Source organism: Coptis chinensis, chromosome 3, assembly GCF_015680905.1.
Source record: "Coptis chinensis isolate HL-2020 chromosome 3, ASM1568090v1, whole genome shotgun sequence".
In the NCBI taxonomy this organism is placed as follows: domain Eukaryota; kingdom Viridiplantae; phylum Streptophyta; class Magnoliopsida; order Ranunculales; family Ranunculaceae; genus Coptis; species Coptis chinensis.
This window is the reverse complement of record NC_141458.1, coordinates 100,069,921-100,084,940: the sequence shown is the minus strand read 5'-3', so window position 1 is coordinate 100,084,940 and position 15,020 is coordinate 100,069,921. Positions and strand designations below refer to the sequence as shown.

At 35.1% G+C, this 15,020-nt stretch overlaps 1 protein-coding gene and 1 pseudogene across 2 annotated transcripts; one reads left to right on the top strand and one right to left on the bottom strand.

Moving 5' to 3' along the window:
• The first annotated feature begins 361 nt into the window (after positions 1–361).
• LOC147512115 (diacylglycerol kinase 7-like) lies at positions 362–6,370 on the top strand. Of its 2 annotated transcripts, none has more exons than XM_086599447.1 (6): positions 362–645; positions 937–1,019; positions 1,823–2,658; positions 2,742–2,841; positions 3,678–3,754; positions 4,050–4,334. In XM_086599447.1, exons 1-3 carry the CDS (start codon positions 488–490, stop codon positions 1,825–1,827), a joined length of 246 nt encoding a protein of 81 aa, XP_086455573.1. In that variant the 5' UTR covers positions 362–487; the 3' UTR covers positions 1,828–2,658; positions 2,742–2,841; positions 3,678–3,754; positions 4,050–4,334. The 2 variants fall into 2 exon arrangements, with proteins under 2 accessions (XP_086455573.1, XP_086455572.1); XM_086599446.1 differs by lacking the exons at positions 362–645; positions 937–1,019 and adding exons at positions 4,983–5,065; positions 5,156–5,200; positions 5,978–6,370 and having other exon boundaries at positions 2,577–2,841; positions 4,050–4,154.
• Positions 6,371–13,954: 7,584 nt separating this feature from the next.
• On the bottom strand, positions 13,955–14,782 carry LOC147512114 (nucleotide pyrophosphatase/phosphodiesterase 1 pseudogene; annotated as a pseudogene).
• Between the last annotated feature and the right edge of the window lie 238 nt (positions 14,783–15,020).

Sequence of the window (15,020 nt, the reverse complement as noted above, 5' to 3'; positions counted from 1 at the left end):
GGTATATTCATTTTCTTATATGGCTGCAGGATTTGTGTTTTCGGTTTATGATCAGTAGAAGATCGGAGAACATCCTATTCGTGAATCTTGTTTCATGGCTATGGTCATTAGGAAATGTAATGAAAGATAGAAATTTACGAGTTGTAGGATATGGATATTTGTGCTACCCAATAAACGATAGTTGGTGCATATCCAAAATAAAGACTTGATATAAAGAGTTCCTCATCATAAGTTGTTGTATCACTTTGAATGGTGGCATAATATTAGAAAAGTGTTCGGAATTGGTATTATTTTTAGTTTGGAGGTTGATGCATGTCAAAGATTTGAAATGAATTGATAGTGCAATCACACTTGCATGATTACTGCTTAGATGGTAATGTTTCGCAGATTCTCCCACTGCCACTGAAGTTTTTATTGAGAATTGGGATAACATGGGAAGTGTGTAACTAGATTTTGAGATTCAAAACTGCAAGAATATAAGATTAAAATGGCATTGGTTGGCTGGGAACATTTGTACCTACAATATTGTGCTTATCTTATATGCATTCTCAAAATTAATGCTCACAGGGGACTCAAAAATATTATAAGGATGCATATTAAGAAGCTCAATAGCTCGGAGTGGGAGCAAGTTCATATTCCTTCAAGGTGAGCTGCAATACTTCCACCTTTTTTATTTTACATAATCTGAAAACTTTGAATTTTTTTTCATTTTGTTGTATAAATATCCATAACGGGATGGCCTATGGACATATGAGATCCTGAGGCTTATGCATTTTATATTTTCCTTGATGGTTATCTAAATTCCCGGCATGGTTCTTAGAATAAATAGAAATAGCATGAACTATGTTGTTTTTAATATGCAATTTTGAATTTTGATACTTCGCTGTATTGATTTGTCTTTAATCAGGTGATCTGACAAAGGTTATGTATTTGCAGTGTAAGGTCTATAGTGGCTTTAAATCTTCATAACTATGGAAGTGGAATGAATCCATGGGGTGAAGCCAGAGTATCTGGAAAAGGTGCGTTCTGTTGGCTAGCAGGAGATCTAACTAGACATAATGATATTCCCTCAAATGTGACTGCCGTGTTGTATTTTCCATAGTGTGACTGAAGTTAGTCGAAGAAAATTATTGGGAGTCACTTATTCATGAATTGAAGTAAAAATAACTAATTCCTTCAGTACGTGTAAATAGATGGTCTTTGAGTCTTATAGTTTAGTAATTCAAACTTCCATGGGTTAAAACGTAACTTGTGAGTTATGAACCAACCATTTTGAATGGATATTGAAAATGCATAATAACAAATCTTAGGATGGATATATTGGAAGAAGAAAATTATTGGGAGTCACTTATTCATGAATTGAAGTAAAAATAACTAATTCCTTCAGTACGTGTAAATAGATGGTCTTTGAGTCTTATAGTTTAGTAATTCAATTTTCCTAATAGACTTTCCTATGGCATCAATAATTTAGCATATATAATTTTCTTTTAAGTTACGGGACAGTGGTGGCAAAAATGTTGATTTGATTGAAGTTCTTAAACCTCTGTAACCCGTGGTCACAGCATATACTCATAAGGTGCAAACATAGTTGGCAAGAAGGGTAAAAAACGAGGCACCCTCCTTTTTTATGCCATGATGGATAGACCAATTGCTTAACATTATTTCATGTTGCTCAAGTGCGTGTTGTATTGCTTGAAGGAAGCCTCAAGGCATAAGCCTCCATGCATGGTGCATCGTTTGAAGGAAACCTAGGCATAAGCCTCATGCTATCGTTTGAAGCTATTGTTTAATGTACTAAAGAGATGGTTCCTTTTTTTTTTAGGTTAATAGGAATTAGTCTTTATCAAGGCATATATGTCGGTGGAGATTGAAGACATGGTTCTGTTGCTTAATGCATGTTGAGGGTCAAGAAGTAGGAAAACACTAAGCTGTTAGAAGGTCCTGACATAAGGTCTTAAAGCTCTTGGCAGAAGGCCTGCAGCAGTTAAGCAGTTCTGTTAGAAATTTTGATGATATGTCAGAATTTTGTAAAGTTGATTTGTAATAATCTGTTTGGCAGTTTTGGGCCGGCAGTTTTTGGTATTTGCAGAGTTAGTTGATACACTCCTTGTAGATACTTCTTCAGTGTGATGCTTCTTTTTGTTGAACAACAAAATAGTTAACCTTCGAATAAAATCCATGAACACCAAAGTAGCCTCTCAAACTATAATGATGACGTGCAAAACACAAGACTGCCCCCAAGAAGCGAACCCCTACATGATAACTAAAGATCTATCCACACATGTTGTGCCCTAGCCATCAATCCTGCAAAACAAACATATACAGGTGCCAATTTAATTACCTATTTAGGCCAGTCAAATTCATTCACAACATCCAGAATACTGATAGTTGGATACTTACATCAGCATCTGAATTACGAGGAGATGGGCTACGAGAATCAGCACATCTATTCCGCGGCGAAACACTTTTTGGACTTGGTGATCTTTCATCCATGCTGCGTTTATCTGGACTATCACCTCCATAAGGTGGAGTCACATGCGGGGTTGGGCTCTTCCTAGGACTAGGACCTCGCTGAGGGGAGGTACTGGATGGTGATCAGGAAGAAAAAAAGAAAGACAGTAACACAACAGAACGCGCTCAGCCATCTCTGCAAACTAGGTACCTGTCGTATGAGCGGCTCCTACTTCTTCGTCGATAATCATCATCATACCTTACCCGACTACGGCTTTTGTGGTGAACAGGAGACAGACTGCAGCTCCTGCTTCGATGATAGCGATCTCTTTCCCTTCCTCGATACCTGTCCCTACTTCTGCTACGACTTCTCCTGTAATCCCTGTCACGGTATTCATCTATGTTCCTGGCACCATGAAATATTTGAGTAATCCCTAACAATACAAAGGACCTTGCCCAATACCAGCAGTTTTATAACTACAATATTGACAGCTTAGTCAGCCAACCCATGAATAGGGTTCCTTTCAACTATTTCCATCTTCATATAACCTGTCACTAGCTAAAATAAAATAGAAGTGTTGTGGTAGTGGAGAAGTATAACTATTTTTCACATTGCATTCTTAATTGCAAACTTAAAAGGTTAACTTTTTGATCGGCAAACTTAAAAAGTTTACATTTTTCCTTTTATTTTTTAGCCCCTGAAAAAAATATTTCCTACCACAACTTCGGCATAATACTGAATGTTCATTCTAGGTTCTTAAAGATAATGTACTTTATATATTCGAAGCAACCATTGCTCACTCTATCCTGTGCTTGCATCCATGTTAAATATGGATTTTGATTTCCACTTTTAGATGTTTGATGTTTGCATTTTGTGGAGTTTGGTTAAATTTCAGTCAAACTGAAGAAGTTTTCATTGCACTTTATATGTTCAACATTCATTACTTAGTATCGATTGTCATTAAGAACTTACTGTTAATTGACTTTGAGGATGAGAAGTTGATAAGAGTCTGCCTCAAAGTTGATGTTATGAAGTTCATTTTTATCTCAGTGTTTAGCTGTTTTTTTTTTTTCTTTTTTAAGAAGAATTACATGTATATTTTCATAAGCTGTTAAGCTTTTGTTGATGAGGTGATCTTTCGTGTTTCACTGTTTGTTTGCACGAAATATTTCTTATTGTTAACTTTTCTGGCTTTTTTCTAACACAACTTTCTATATGATTGAAGGTGTCTACTCTCATGCTCCTGACGACCTCTCTTATGGAATTGACATGAAGCAAATCCATTGGCGTGGCATTATTCAGGTTTGCTAACCTTTTTTTTTGTTCATATTTTAGAAAAACAAAACTGTGAAAGCCCAGGAAACTAAGGGTAAATTTCAACTTGGGTTGTACTAGACCCATAACATGCAACGACACAAGTTTGGGTTGAGTTAGCAATCCTACTCCATCCTACAATTCTAAATGCATGATTTGATCTAGAGACTGGTAACTAGGCTTGGGCCTTTCTACGCCAATTGATCATAGCAAGAGCTATCTAATTTCTTAGCTGATTGCCTGATTCAAATAATTTCTCAAGAATTTGTTATTTTACTTGCAGAGAATTGTTTTGGTATACTTGATTGTCGCTCTAATAGAGACTTTCACTATAAAGGTCAGACCTACAGTACTTAAATCAGGACATTTCTCCATTTTCAGTACAAAGGTATACATATTTGTAAGTAAATTTTGTTTCGTTGAAATGGTATTGTATGTCTTGATTTGGAGTTTTGGGGAGCTTCAACTTCTGATTTAGTGTCCTTTGCTTCTGTTATGTTTTGCATGCGTGTGTAATGACTAATGAGAGTAAATGAGTAGTGGTACACTACTTAGTAGTTTGAAACAAGATTCAAATGATATTGCGTAGGAATTTCGAACTAGCAGGATTTAAGTCAATTAATAACTATTTATGGTATTTGTGTTAATGGACAAATGTGTTTTTTTTTGTTCAATGATTAGTATTTCCATTTTTATTAGGTATTTGATGATTTTGAAAAACCAATAATTTTCAAGTTTGGTGAGAATGCTCCCAAGAAGCCACATTACCCCGTTCTATCAATATAAATATATTATTTATTCAAGTGGATTTTAGGTTTTTGAGTCTTTAGCTATCTATGTAGCAAGTCCGGCCATGGGCCGGGCCAAATGGCTAGTATAATAAAACAATTTGGTTTTTAAGTGGTTTGTGTTAAGCCTACATTGGATGGCTAATAGTTAATACAATCAATACATCTGATGGTAGACCGACACGATTAAAAAGTAAGTTGATTCCAATTAGGAAACAATATTTATGAAAACGTACTCAAAGAAAACCTTTCGATATTAATCCTCATGGCCTTCTTATCGACAAACTCTCCATAGCTTTTTTATCGACAAACTCTATATTAATCCTCATAGCCTTCTTATCGACAAACTCTCCATAGCATTAAATATGGATACTTAATTATATTTATCTCAACATTTAGATATTTTGTGGATACTCAAAATTTTGCAGGAGCAAGATACGAATAGGCAATGGTACTCACTTTTTACAACATGTTATCCTTCAATTGTGTAAGTGGAATTTCTATATCAAAGGTATATATCAAAGGTATATTATCTTGTTCTTATATCTTTCCCATCGCCTTATAGGACACAGTTACTTATTTTCTTATTGTCTTTTGATAGCAAGGATGAAACTCTCTACTACAGGGGTGACTTTCCTTTTAGAAGGTATTCGATCTGTTTTTCTTTTTCTTTTTCTTTTTTGTTATATTACCTTTAATTCCTAACCTCACGTTATACAATTTTGTTTCCTAGGTTTAGACTTTGGCGTTGTCATATAATTGGAGAATATGAACGACATAATGAACTATAAATTTGTTAGTATCGCATGTATGTCTATTACAATTTGGGACTTTTTCATAATTCAACTTCTTTGAAAAGTTAACTGGCTAGAGGTTGCTTACCCAATAATTTTATTTGATTGAAAGTGGTGTTATTATGATAGTACATCAGTTCATTGACACTTCAGTGTTCCGATCCATTAATCTAGATTGGGAATTTTACCGATTCACATTGTGTGTACCTTAATGTAACTATCACTGCCATATTTTCAAATTTTAATTCAGTATAGAGCTGTTAGTTTGTTCGATTTCAGTTTTGGACTTAGATTAAAATTTCAACTTTGTTAACTTCAGGTAAACTTGCTTTCAATGCACTTAATAAGCAAATAAATTATGTTAAGATTTTAGTTTTTCAGTCATACGTTAAAAGGTCGTAGAATTCTGGTGCGTGGTGGTTCAATAGTTGCTTAGTTAGCTACTTTGTTGTAATACTATTGAATTTGATACAAATATTATTTGATGACACCTTTATGTTTCAATAAACCCTTAGTTATGTTGGCTTTAAAAAAAACTTTAGCATGTTAACATTAACATTGTGTTAACGCTGGACGAGTCATGGGTGCTTTTAGTAGAATATTGCTAAACACTACAGCTTATTTCACAGTGCTGGGTTATAGGGCTTGGTGTTGAGTAGCTGTTCAGCAAATTAAAGGTGGTTGAATTTATGGATCGCAACAGGTTCTACGTCAGTAATTCAGTCTTTTGGTAACTAGGAAGTATTATGGGTCATGAGAAGTAGATAGGAACAAGCAATGAAGTCGCTCAACCATGTAGTGATGTCCTCTACTTGGAAGGAGGTGATACAATGGCAAAGCGTGGTGTGGCTCAAGGTTATTCACATCCCCCATAGCGTACTTTAGGGTGTAATTAAACAAAAGCTATATGATTGAATCGAACTTTCTATTTGTTTTATCCGTGTCAAACAAAAGCAATTGCCATTTTTTTTTTCTTTTTGAACAAGTCACTTGTACTCTATCTCTACCTTGAAATTGTTTGCATTGAGACGCATTTTCTCCCCTTTCTTAAGCCTTTTAATTTTAACTTTTACAATATTGATTTAATTGTTTTGATTTTGTCATCTTTACTATGTTAGTGAATGCACACGCGGTGTGGATGTGGCATAGCTGATGTTCTATATAAGTTGTAGGCACACAAAATCTACCTAACATAAATTTGGCTAGAATGATTTACTTCACAGTTGTAGCTAAGGATACAACGTCATCATTACTCTAAGAACAATGCAATGTTGCAGTGTGCTTCACAGAGATTGTAATTATATAGGAGATATTGGATGCTTAAGAAAAGTTCTGTGGAAATAGAGGGGCATAGTACATCTTGCATATGCATATCCTACCAACTAGACAGAAGCTCTGCACCCGCTACCGCATTCAACTGTACTGCAATGATAGGTGAGTTTCAATTAGATCGCTGTAGTTCATCAGATGCAAACCGGCCATGACCTGAATCTACTACACTGGGATATAATGTGCATTGTACGTCATCGTCAATAAGACAACATTCTATGTTTGTGGTAAGTACAAAGGCTCTAAAATCATAAAAAACAACATCCAAACACATGGATGCAGTGGTTGCGTGTACAGTTCATAACCATGAAGTCGATCGAGGAATCAAGTCCTGTGATGGATAGATTTATAAATGGTGTTAGAAATCAACTACACGTCTCAACGGATTTTTCCTGCCAATGGAAGCGCCAAAAATATATAGGAGGACTAATAATAAGCCACGCTATTGCGCAACAATGATGATCCAGAGAAATGTAATATTCTATTCAAAATAATCAAAAGGCTAAGCATAGGAAATTATATATGTAAATTGTATTAATTTAGTTATTATATATATATATAATACTAAATATATATATATATATATATATATATATATATATATATATATATATATATATATATATATATATATATAGATATGACAATATGATGAAAACATGTTCTGTTTAGATGCCAAAAAATAGGTGAAGCTAAATCGTGTAAAACGACAAATTTACTAATGAATTTAACCATCGACAATCGAGTGGCATCGCCACAGGTTAAATTCTAGTCTATATAATAAAACAGCTTGGTTTTTAAGCACTGTGCGTGAAGCCTACATCGGACGCCTAATAGTTAATACAATCAGTACATTTAACGGTAGAGCGGCACAATTTACACCACATTTGTCTAAGAGTCCTACTTACAATAAACTTCTTACCAAAGACACCCAAAAAACTAAACCACGGAAACAAAGAAAAGCTTTTCTTCACCCCTGCCTTTTCCTTCTCTTTGCACCGTAAAAACAACCATTTTCTTCACACAAAAACAAAACAAAAATACTCCCAAGCAAATACTCCGACTTTAACTCTTCTTCACTAATTGGAGATAACTGGTACTTTCTCTGTTCTTCGTTCTTTTTAATTATTATAATTTTTGTGACACATTGTTATCTCCACCACTCCAAATACAAATCTACAAGGAACCAATAAAAGTATTTTCAGTGCAGATCTCATAGCATGAGTTAATACGATTATTAGTTGATTTTTTTCCAAAAGATCCACTTGAGTGATACACGACTGCTCTATTTCTAAAACACAGAAGTGATCAAATTTATCATCTATAAATAAGGTGATTATCTAAGGTTGGTCTATTTTTCTGCGATTTGAGTTGATTTCTTGCTTGCTTTGATTAACAGTAATGGTAACTATATAATGATATCCCTATCTAGAACCATTTAATCAATGTATATGGGTATGGTCATTGTGATCATTTTTAGATTTTTTATCTAGATAGATTAATATGTTCAATTTTTTCCATTTGCACTTATTACTGTGAAACTACAGTGCCAAGAGAGTAGTATTAAAATGGTTAGGAAGCTGCAATCTAAGGGGAAAAAAAGCATCAAAAATCAAAAGTCACACTGTTACGAACGAATGGTATACCAAGTAGGAACATTTCAATCCTAATAAAATATCCTTTCAGATCACTCTCCATTTTGTTTTATTAGAATCATGGGGGCATGAGAGAGAGAAGGACTCAGAGATCAGAATTTTGAAAACGCACTTATTACTGTGTAACTGCAGACCCATACTTCAGGTGCTATGCATGAATATTGGTGTTAACAAGCTGTTTGGCCGAGTGTTTGGTGATTTTGGAGGGTGTAGAGGAGGGTGTCAAGAAAGGGTACAGGAGACTACGGTTTGAATAAGACTCTGTAGCTGCTGTGACGACATATGGATTTTTGGAGTTACCATAGTTTGTGAAGCCTAGATGGTTAAAGTGTAACAGATTGCTAGAACTCTATTTTCTGTCAAGTACTGGGCATGAAGCAAACTTTGTTGCCATTGCTCTATTCTGTCTTCCCTTTCTCAAGTACGACGTAAATCAGTTCTTAGTTACATCGAAATGAGATTCTCAATTTTTCTACCCTTAACTATGTTCTTAAACAGTTAAACTACACTATGATTAATGTCCCTTTTTCTTTTTACTATGGGAAAGCCTTTATGGTTGACCTTTTTAAAAATGACAATGATCTATAGAGTTTTAATAATGGCATGGACGCCTGGTAGGTATTTACTTCATTATTAGGGTTTATTCATTTGTTTGTTTTTGAACATTTGTGTTAAGGGTACAGATCTTTCATTAAGTGAACGTGTTCAAGTTTATATATGGGATTAATTTGTTAAAAAACTTGCATAAAATATGAGGTTGAATTTGTGGTTGAAAATACTGACTTGAGTAAAAAATGAACCATTGGAGTAGTAAAATATCAATGAATAAATCTTTTCTATTTAATAAGATTCCTTGGGATTAAACGACAGTTGTGAAGGCAAGTACATTTTAACATCATTTCCTTCTAATTGTTCAAGTTTATTTCTATGCCTATAACAACAAAGAATCTACATTCATTTCGGTATGTACAGAGTGCAAAGACTTCAACACTTCTTTTGCAAGATTGAACTAATAAATGGAAAGTTTACATTTTGTTTATGCCTCATATGTCATAGCTAAAGAAATAGAGATCAGAGAAAGATTTACTTTATTACTTTCCCTTTGCTTGCTAATTTATTAGCTTTTGGTTCCCCAAGCTTTTTCGTTTTTTTTCTTTTCTGTTAACTTTGTGTTTCCATTTCAGTGTTCCAGTCGCATTGAATCATCTTGGATCAGGTACTTCATTAAAATTTTCAGGTAAATATAGTAGTTTTATTGTATCTTTCCCTTAGTGCATGTAATTGGAACAAAAAAAATGGGTTTCTGACATGTTGACACTTCACATTAGTACCAAGCCACCTTGGTCTATATATACCAAAAACCATCAATAAACCAATTGTTGAAGTAATTAAGAAAAGAGTTCCTTTCTATATAATTTGGAAGTTTTGATTATTGTATAATTGATTTCTAATAAATAGTTCGTTTTCTTATAGGCACTTGAGTGACAGATTTTATGAAAGAAGGCTCAATGCACACATCTTGCCAATTCGATCTGCCAACGATGATAACATGATTTTTGGGTCATATATTGAGAAAATAACTATATTTTTGTTATAATAGATATTATGAACCATAGAAGATGCTCGTGTTGAATGTTTTTTTTTTCTTTTATTTTCTTTCCCAAATATTTAGCTCTTACATTTTCTAAAGGTGTTGTATGTGTCGAAGGTACAATGTTTATATTGTATATAGAAAAATAAATTTGTCAGATGTGGCGCTATGGTGCCCATGTTTTAATCAAAATGCTAACTCTATTTTTCCAAGTTTTGTCTAAACGTCAAAAAAATAATAATAATAAAAATTGAAAACTCTTATGAATTTTACCTTTATATCACTAAAGTTACCCATAGTGACTCGAGTTACACCACAGATTAGTTAAGGACTCGAGGGTATCATAATGACAAGAACACGTTCAATTTAAATGTTAGAAAACATTGGTAACTCTATTGTAAAAGTTAGTGTAGATTGTAAAATACTAAATTTATGTGTGTTCATTTCATAATGACTTGAGTGGCATAACCACGAGTACAAATAGTACTATATCTAAACGTTTAACGAAGATCACAATAAAAAGAGCAATGGCAAGAAATTTGGAGACTAACAGCCCTAGAATTACAACTTTGCTCTTCTTCATAAGCCATTTCATACCTTTTATGGAACATATCCACCAAACGTCTACAATCGGGACCAACACCCACAGACACATTTGGAGAAGCAGACAAAGTTTTTCAAAAGGGATCGATAGCACTCAAAGATATGGACCGCTCTTGCTTTTGAAGTTCTATAATTTCGTGAGCACATGGCAATCCATGGCTGGTGCGCAAATAACACCCACAAATGAACTCAGAATTTTTAGTAGCATCCATTATGCGGGTATTTAGTTCTTCAAAAAGGAAGTTCAAACATTTTATAGAGACCAGGTTTTGAGTTCACGAAATAACCGAATTTTGTGGCAGTGCTGAGTTAGAATCAGACTCCTCTCAAAAGTATCTCTAATCTCGGACATCTAAATCTCTAAAATCGGGTGAATCAAGTAATACATACCTAGAAAGTCATGTCTGTTTGTGTTTCCTAGAACACTTTTCACCTGAGCATGAGACCTTTTAACTCTATTGGTTGTTGTACTCCCAAAGTGAATGTGTTGGTTTGTCCAACAACATACGAAGCGATCCTTGTAAAGCCACCAAGTCTCTCGCAGATAATTGATAAAATTGGATTACTCAACCCTATAATGTTTTTCCAAAGTAGCAAATCTACGGTTAAAGATATCCTTAGTCCTCGATTTCACTACAGTGTTCCACGAGAACTGGCCTTTCTCTACAAGTTCTGTGGTTGGAAAAAAATCAAGGCATTTCTGAAGGACACACGTAGCGATATACCATCTACAGATATGCTTATATGCGTTAGGGAACACAATATCAGCGGCATGCATCAAGGCCAACTCCCTATCAGACACGATCACGGATGGCCTTTCGTCACCCAGCAAGCCATTAAGCTGACGCAAAGCCCACTCATAGTCTATCGCTATTTCAGACCGAAGCAACACTTGGCAGACCGTGAAAGACTTCTAGGTTGAAGTCACCCCCACAAACTATACAAAAGGCTACCGATACCTATTGGTTTTGTAGGTGGCGTCTATGATGATAACTTTTGGAAAAGTCCAAGCTAGCTTAACACCCTCTGGATGGGCCCATAGCAACCCCGTTATCTCATCCGTATTCATATCCTCTCTCACCTCCTCGAAATAATGGTTTTTTGCTAACATCTCACGCAATCTCTGCATTTGTGTGCGACCATTCATATCCAATGTCCTCACCTTGTGCCTCGCATTATAGACTTGATATATGCTGGATAGGTTTTTAGGATACCTATTTCTGATAGACTTGAAAACTTCTTTAGGCTTAACTGAATTTTGAGTCATCTCTGACAAGTATTCGAATTATGGAACGGTCAGCCAAGTAGCAAATGCATGTCCTTCAAGGGTCTTCGCCAGTGGATGGTTGTGAATACCATTAACAACAACAATTTTCCAACTATCCACAGTGCCGCGTTGGAAACAACATCTTAACTTAAATGGACATCCACATTTTACTGTTCCCGTATTTCTCTTATTAGTCTTATCTTGACCTACCTTTTTGTGTGAACGATATATACCCGAACTCTCACAAGTTAAATCCAACCTTGGTACTCGGTTCCCGTTTGCGACTTCCCAATTACCACAACCACATTACATTGTTTTCCCCGAGAAGTTGCCCAACCAATTACCTCATTACGTGTATGAAATACCTAAATATATGAAATGAAACAACAATCAATACACTAATATAATTTCATTTAGAAAATAAAAACAAATAAAATCAATGCCTAATCTGTACCTCATCTGTAGTAAATATTTATGTTGTATCCATTGAAAGCGGTTGAACATCATCCACGTCATTTGAGTTTCCAGGGTTTTCGGAATCTAGCAAAGGATCCTGCATGAAGAACAATTGTTAAGTGATGTATTATACAAATGGTTTTTTATACAATTTTATTAGAATTGTAATTACGTACGTCATCGATTTGGTGAAATTTCATTTCATTTTAATAATTTTTTTCTCATTCGATGTGACTAGGTCGTTTGGGACTCACCCAATTCAATATGGTCATATCATTTAGACTGAAGTTAATCGATGTAGCTGGGTCGTTTGGGACTCATAACTATCGATGTGACCGGTTCGTTCAATATGTCCAATTTCGATGTGGTGGGGTCATTGGGGACTTGGGTGAAACACATGCACAGAAAATATAAAAATCTAGCTAGGTTTACCTTATGTCTTCAAGGATTTCTTCCTATCTCCGTATCATCTTCGGCTTCACTTCCCATTGCAACTTCTTCACTTCGAATATTTTCCCTCATTTGGTCATCTTCCATTCCTCTCTCTTCTTCATTTTCTCTCATGTGTTCATTAAATGGTTCATCTTCGTGTTCTAAAAAGCTTGGGTCTTCATTTTACTATTTCAAAGTTCCTCCACTTAGGGTATAGTTTAGGGATTAGGAATGAGGGAAAAGAAAAAGAAAAAGGTTAAACAGGTTGGCTCCAGGTTACTTGTATTTAGTTGGGGGTGCCCAACACAAATTACGTTTTTTTTTTGTCAATGGCAAATTTGTAAAATAATTTTTTTTGGGGTCCCACCCAACACAAAATGGGCTGTGCCCATAGCGAGTACCTATTTATATTATTGGAAATTAGGAATTAAAAAATTAAATTACAAATATGGTTAATGCTAACTGTTTGGGTGCAATGTGGACCAATAGGTACACTGGTAGATTCTACCAGCTTCGAGTGAAGGTGAACAAATCCGGACTCCAATATATACAAAACCTTACAAACCAATATGGAAATGCCTACACACAAATGGTAGTCTTGGAGTGGACACCAAGTTAACATACATAGTAAGTCTTGGAGTGGACATCAAGTCGGTCATGCCAAGATACAATACACAAACATACATAGAACTAGTAATAATCCTTATTACGACATAGCTCATTTGGCAAGAAACCATCAGACTAGGTTCTAAGTAATGCATTATAGAATAACACAAGGAATCTCTTTTTTGGTTTAAATTAGATGTCCAAAGCCGTTTTTGGATCTTCTTCACTTCTTATCTCTTTTTTTATTGGAGATGTCCAAAGCCATTTTAGGATCTTCTTCTTTAGAGAAATTGTATATAGAGAGAGATTAAGATATTTTGATATTTTGAAAAGTACATCTTCAATATACGAGATAAATATTGGCATTAACCAGTGGTGGCGGGCTGTTATTCTTAAACCCATGTGCGGGCCTATATTTAAAGAAGCACTTGGAAGTTTAACATATCCAGTAATACATATCATGAGGACCAAATCCATATCACCATATAATTAACTAATCCATTTTTTTTTAGAATTTGTTTTTTTATCCCACATTTGAAATAATGAAATAAGACAACAATTTTAATTTATATTAAAAGGCCAAATTCAGGGTTAGTTAGAACCGCCATTCTCATAACTGTTTGGATAAAGAGAACAGAGTTCGACCAAATGAACAACAATGCCATTCTCATAACTGTTTATTAGAAGCGCCCTGTATATTTAGAATCGATGTAATCAAATTGTAGATCTCAACATTCTCAAAAGATGGAATCTTGTGACCTCTTGCCAACCGAGGGCCATGACCAATAAAGATGGTCCTCATAGAAAAGTAAGCATTATCGTAACCGTGAGATCCCACACGTCTTCTCTGGCTCAAATTCCTCTGCTCCACCACAAACCCTTCATCGAGCAGTCCTATTATTGGAGATATGCGCTCACTTGCAGCATAATGAAGTCTATCAGGTAAGTCCTCCTTTAGAAACACTTTCAAATATTTTCCATTTGAAACGCTGCTTGAACTTAGTCCTTCAATCATGTTCTTTATAACTTCGGACAGAGAAACACTAGCAGGGGGCGAATTGCCAGCAATGGACCATAAAACTGAAGCCAGTCCACCGGAATTTGGACCCACAGAGCCAAATCTTCAAGATAGAGGGACTTTCCATCACATGTACCAACCATGCCATGATCACCAACCATAATGATATTAACATCATCAAACACTCTCTTTTCGAGCCCTGTTATCAACTTTTCAATGATTCTATCAATATTAGCTACTGCTTTAGTGATCTCCGGATGATCGGGTCCAACACGGTGACCCTGACTATTTGGATCCTAAAAATATACGTTTATAAACGAAGGAATCTCATCGCTAAGAAGATCAAAGTATCCTAAGATGGCATCCACAAGCTTCTCAAATGAAAACCTTCTTGTTATAAGTCGGACAATATTTTGGAGGACAGTCCCATGATCCTTTCTTTACCTTAGAATAGAGATTGATTGATTGAGAAAGTTGGGTTGGAGAGATTAGGGTTTGAGTTCAGAGTTTTTGTTCTCTACCGAGAGTTAGATATTTATACTAACCTATTTTGGGTGTGAAGTTATCCAAAACATAAGAATATAAACTACTAGATATGGATGTCCACACCTATAGAAACGTGAGACTTTACATATAGGACATATTCTAATATATTCATAGTACAAAATATTGTGACATGATATATCACGATATCTATTGCAAATTCAACAATTGA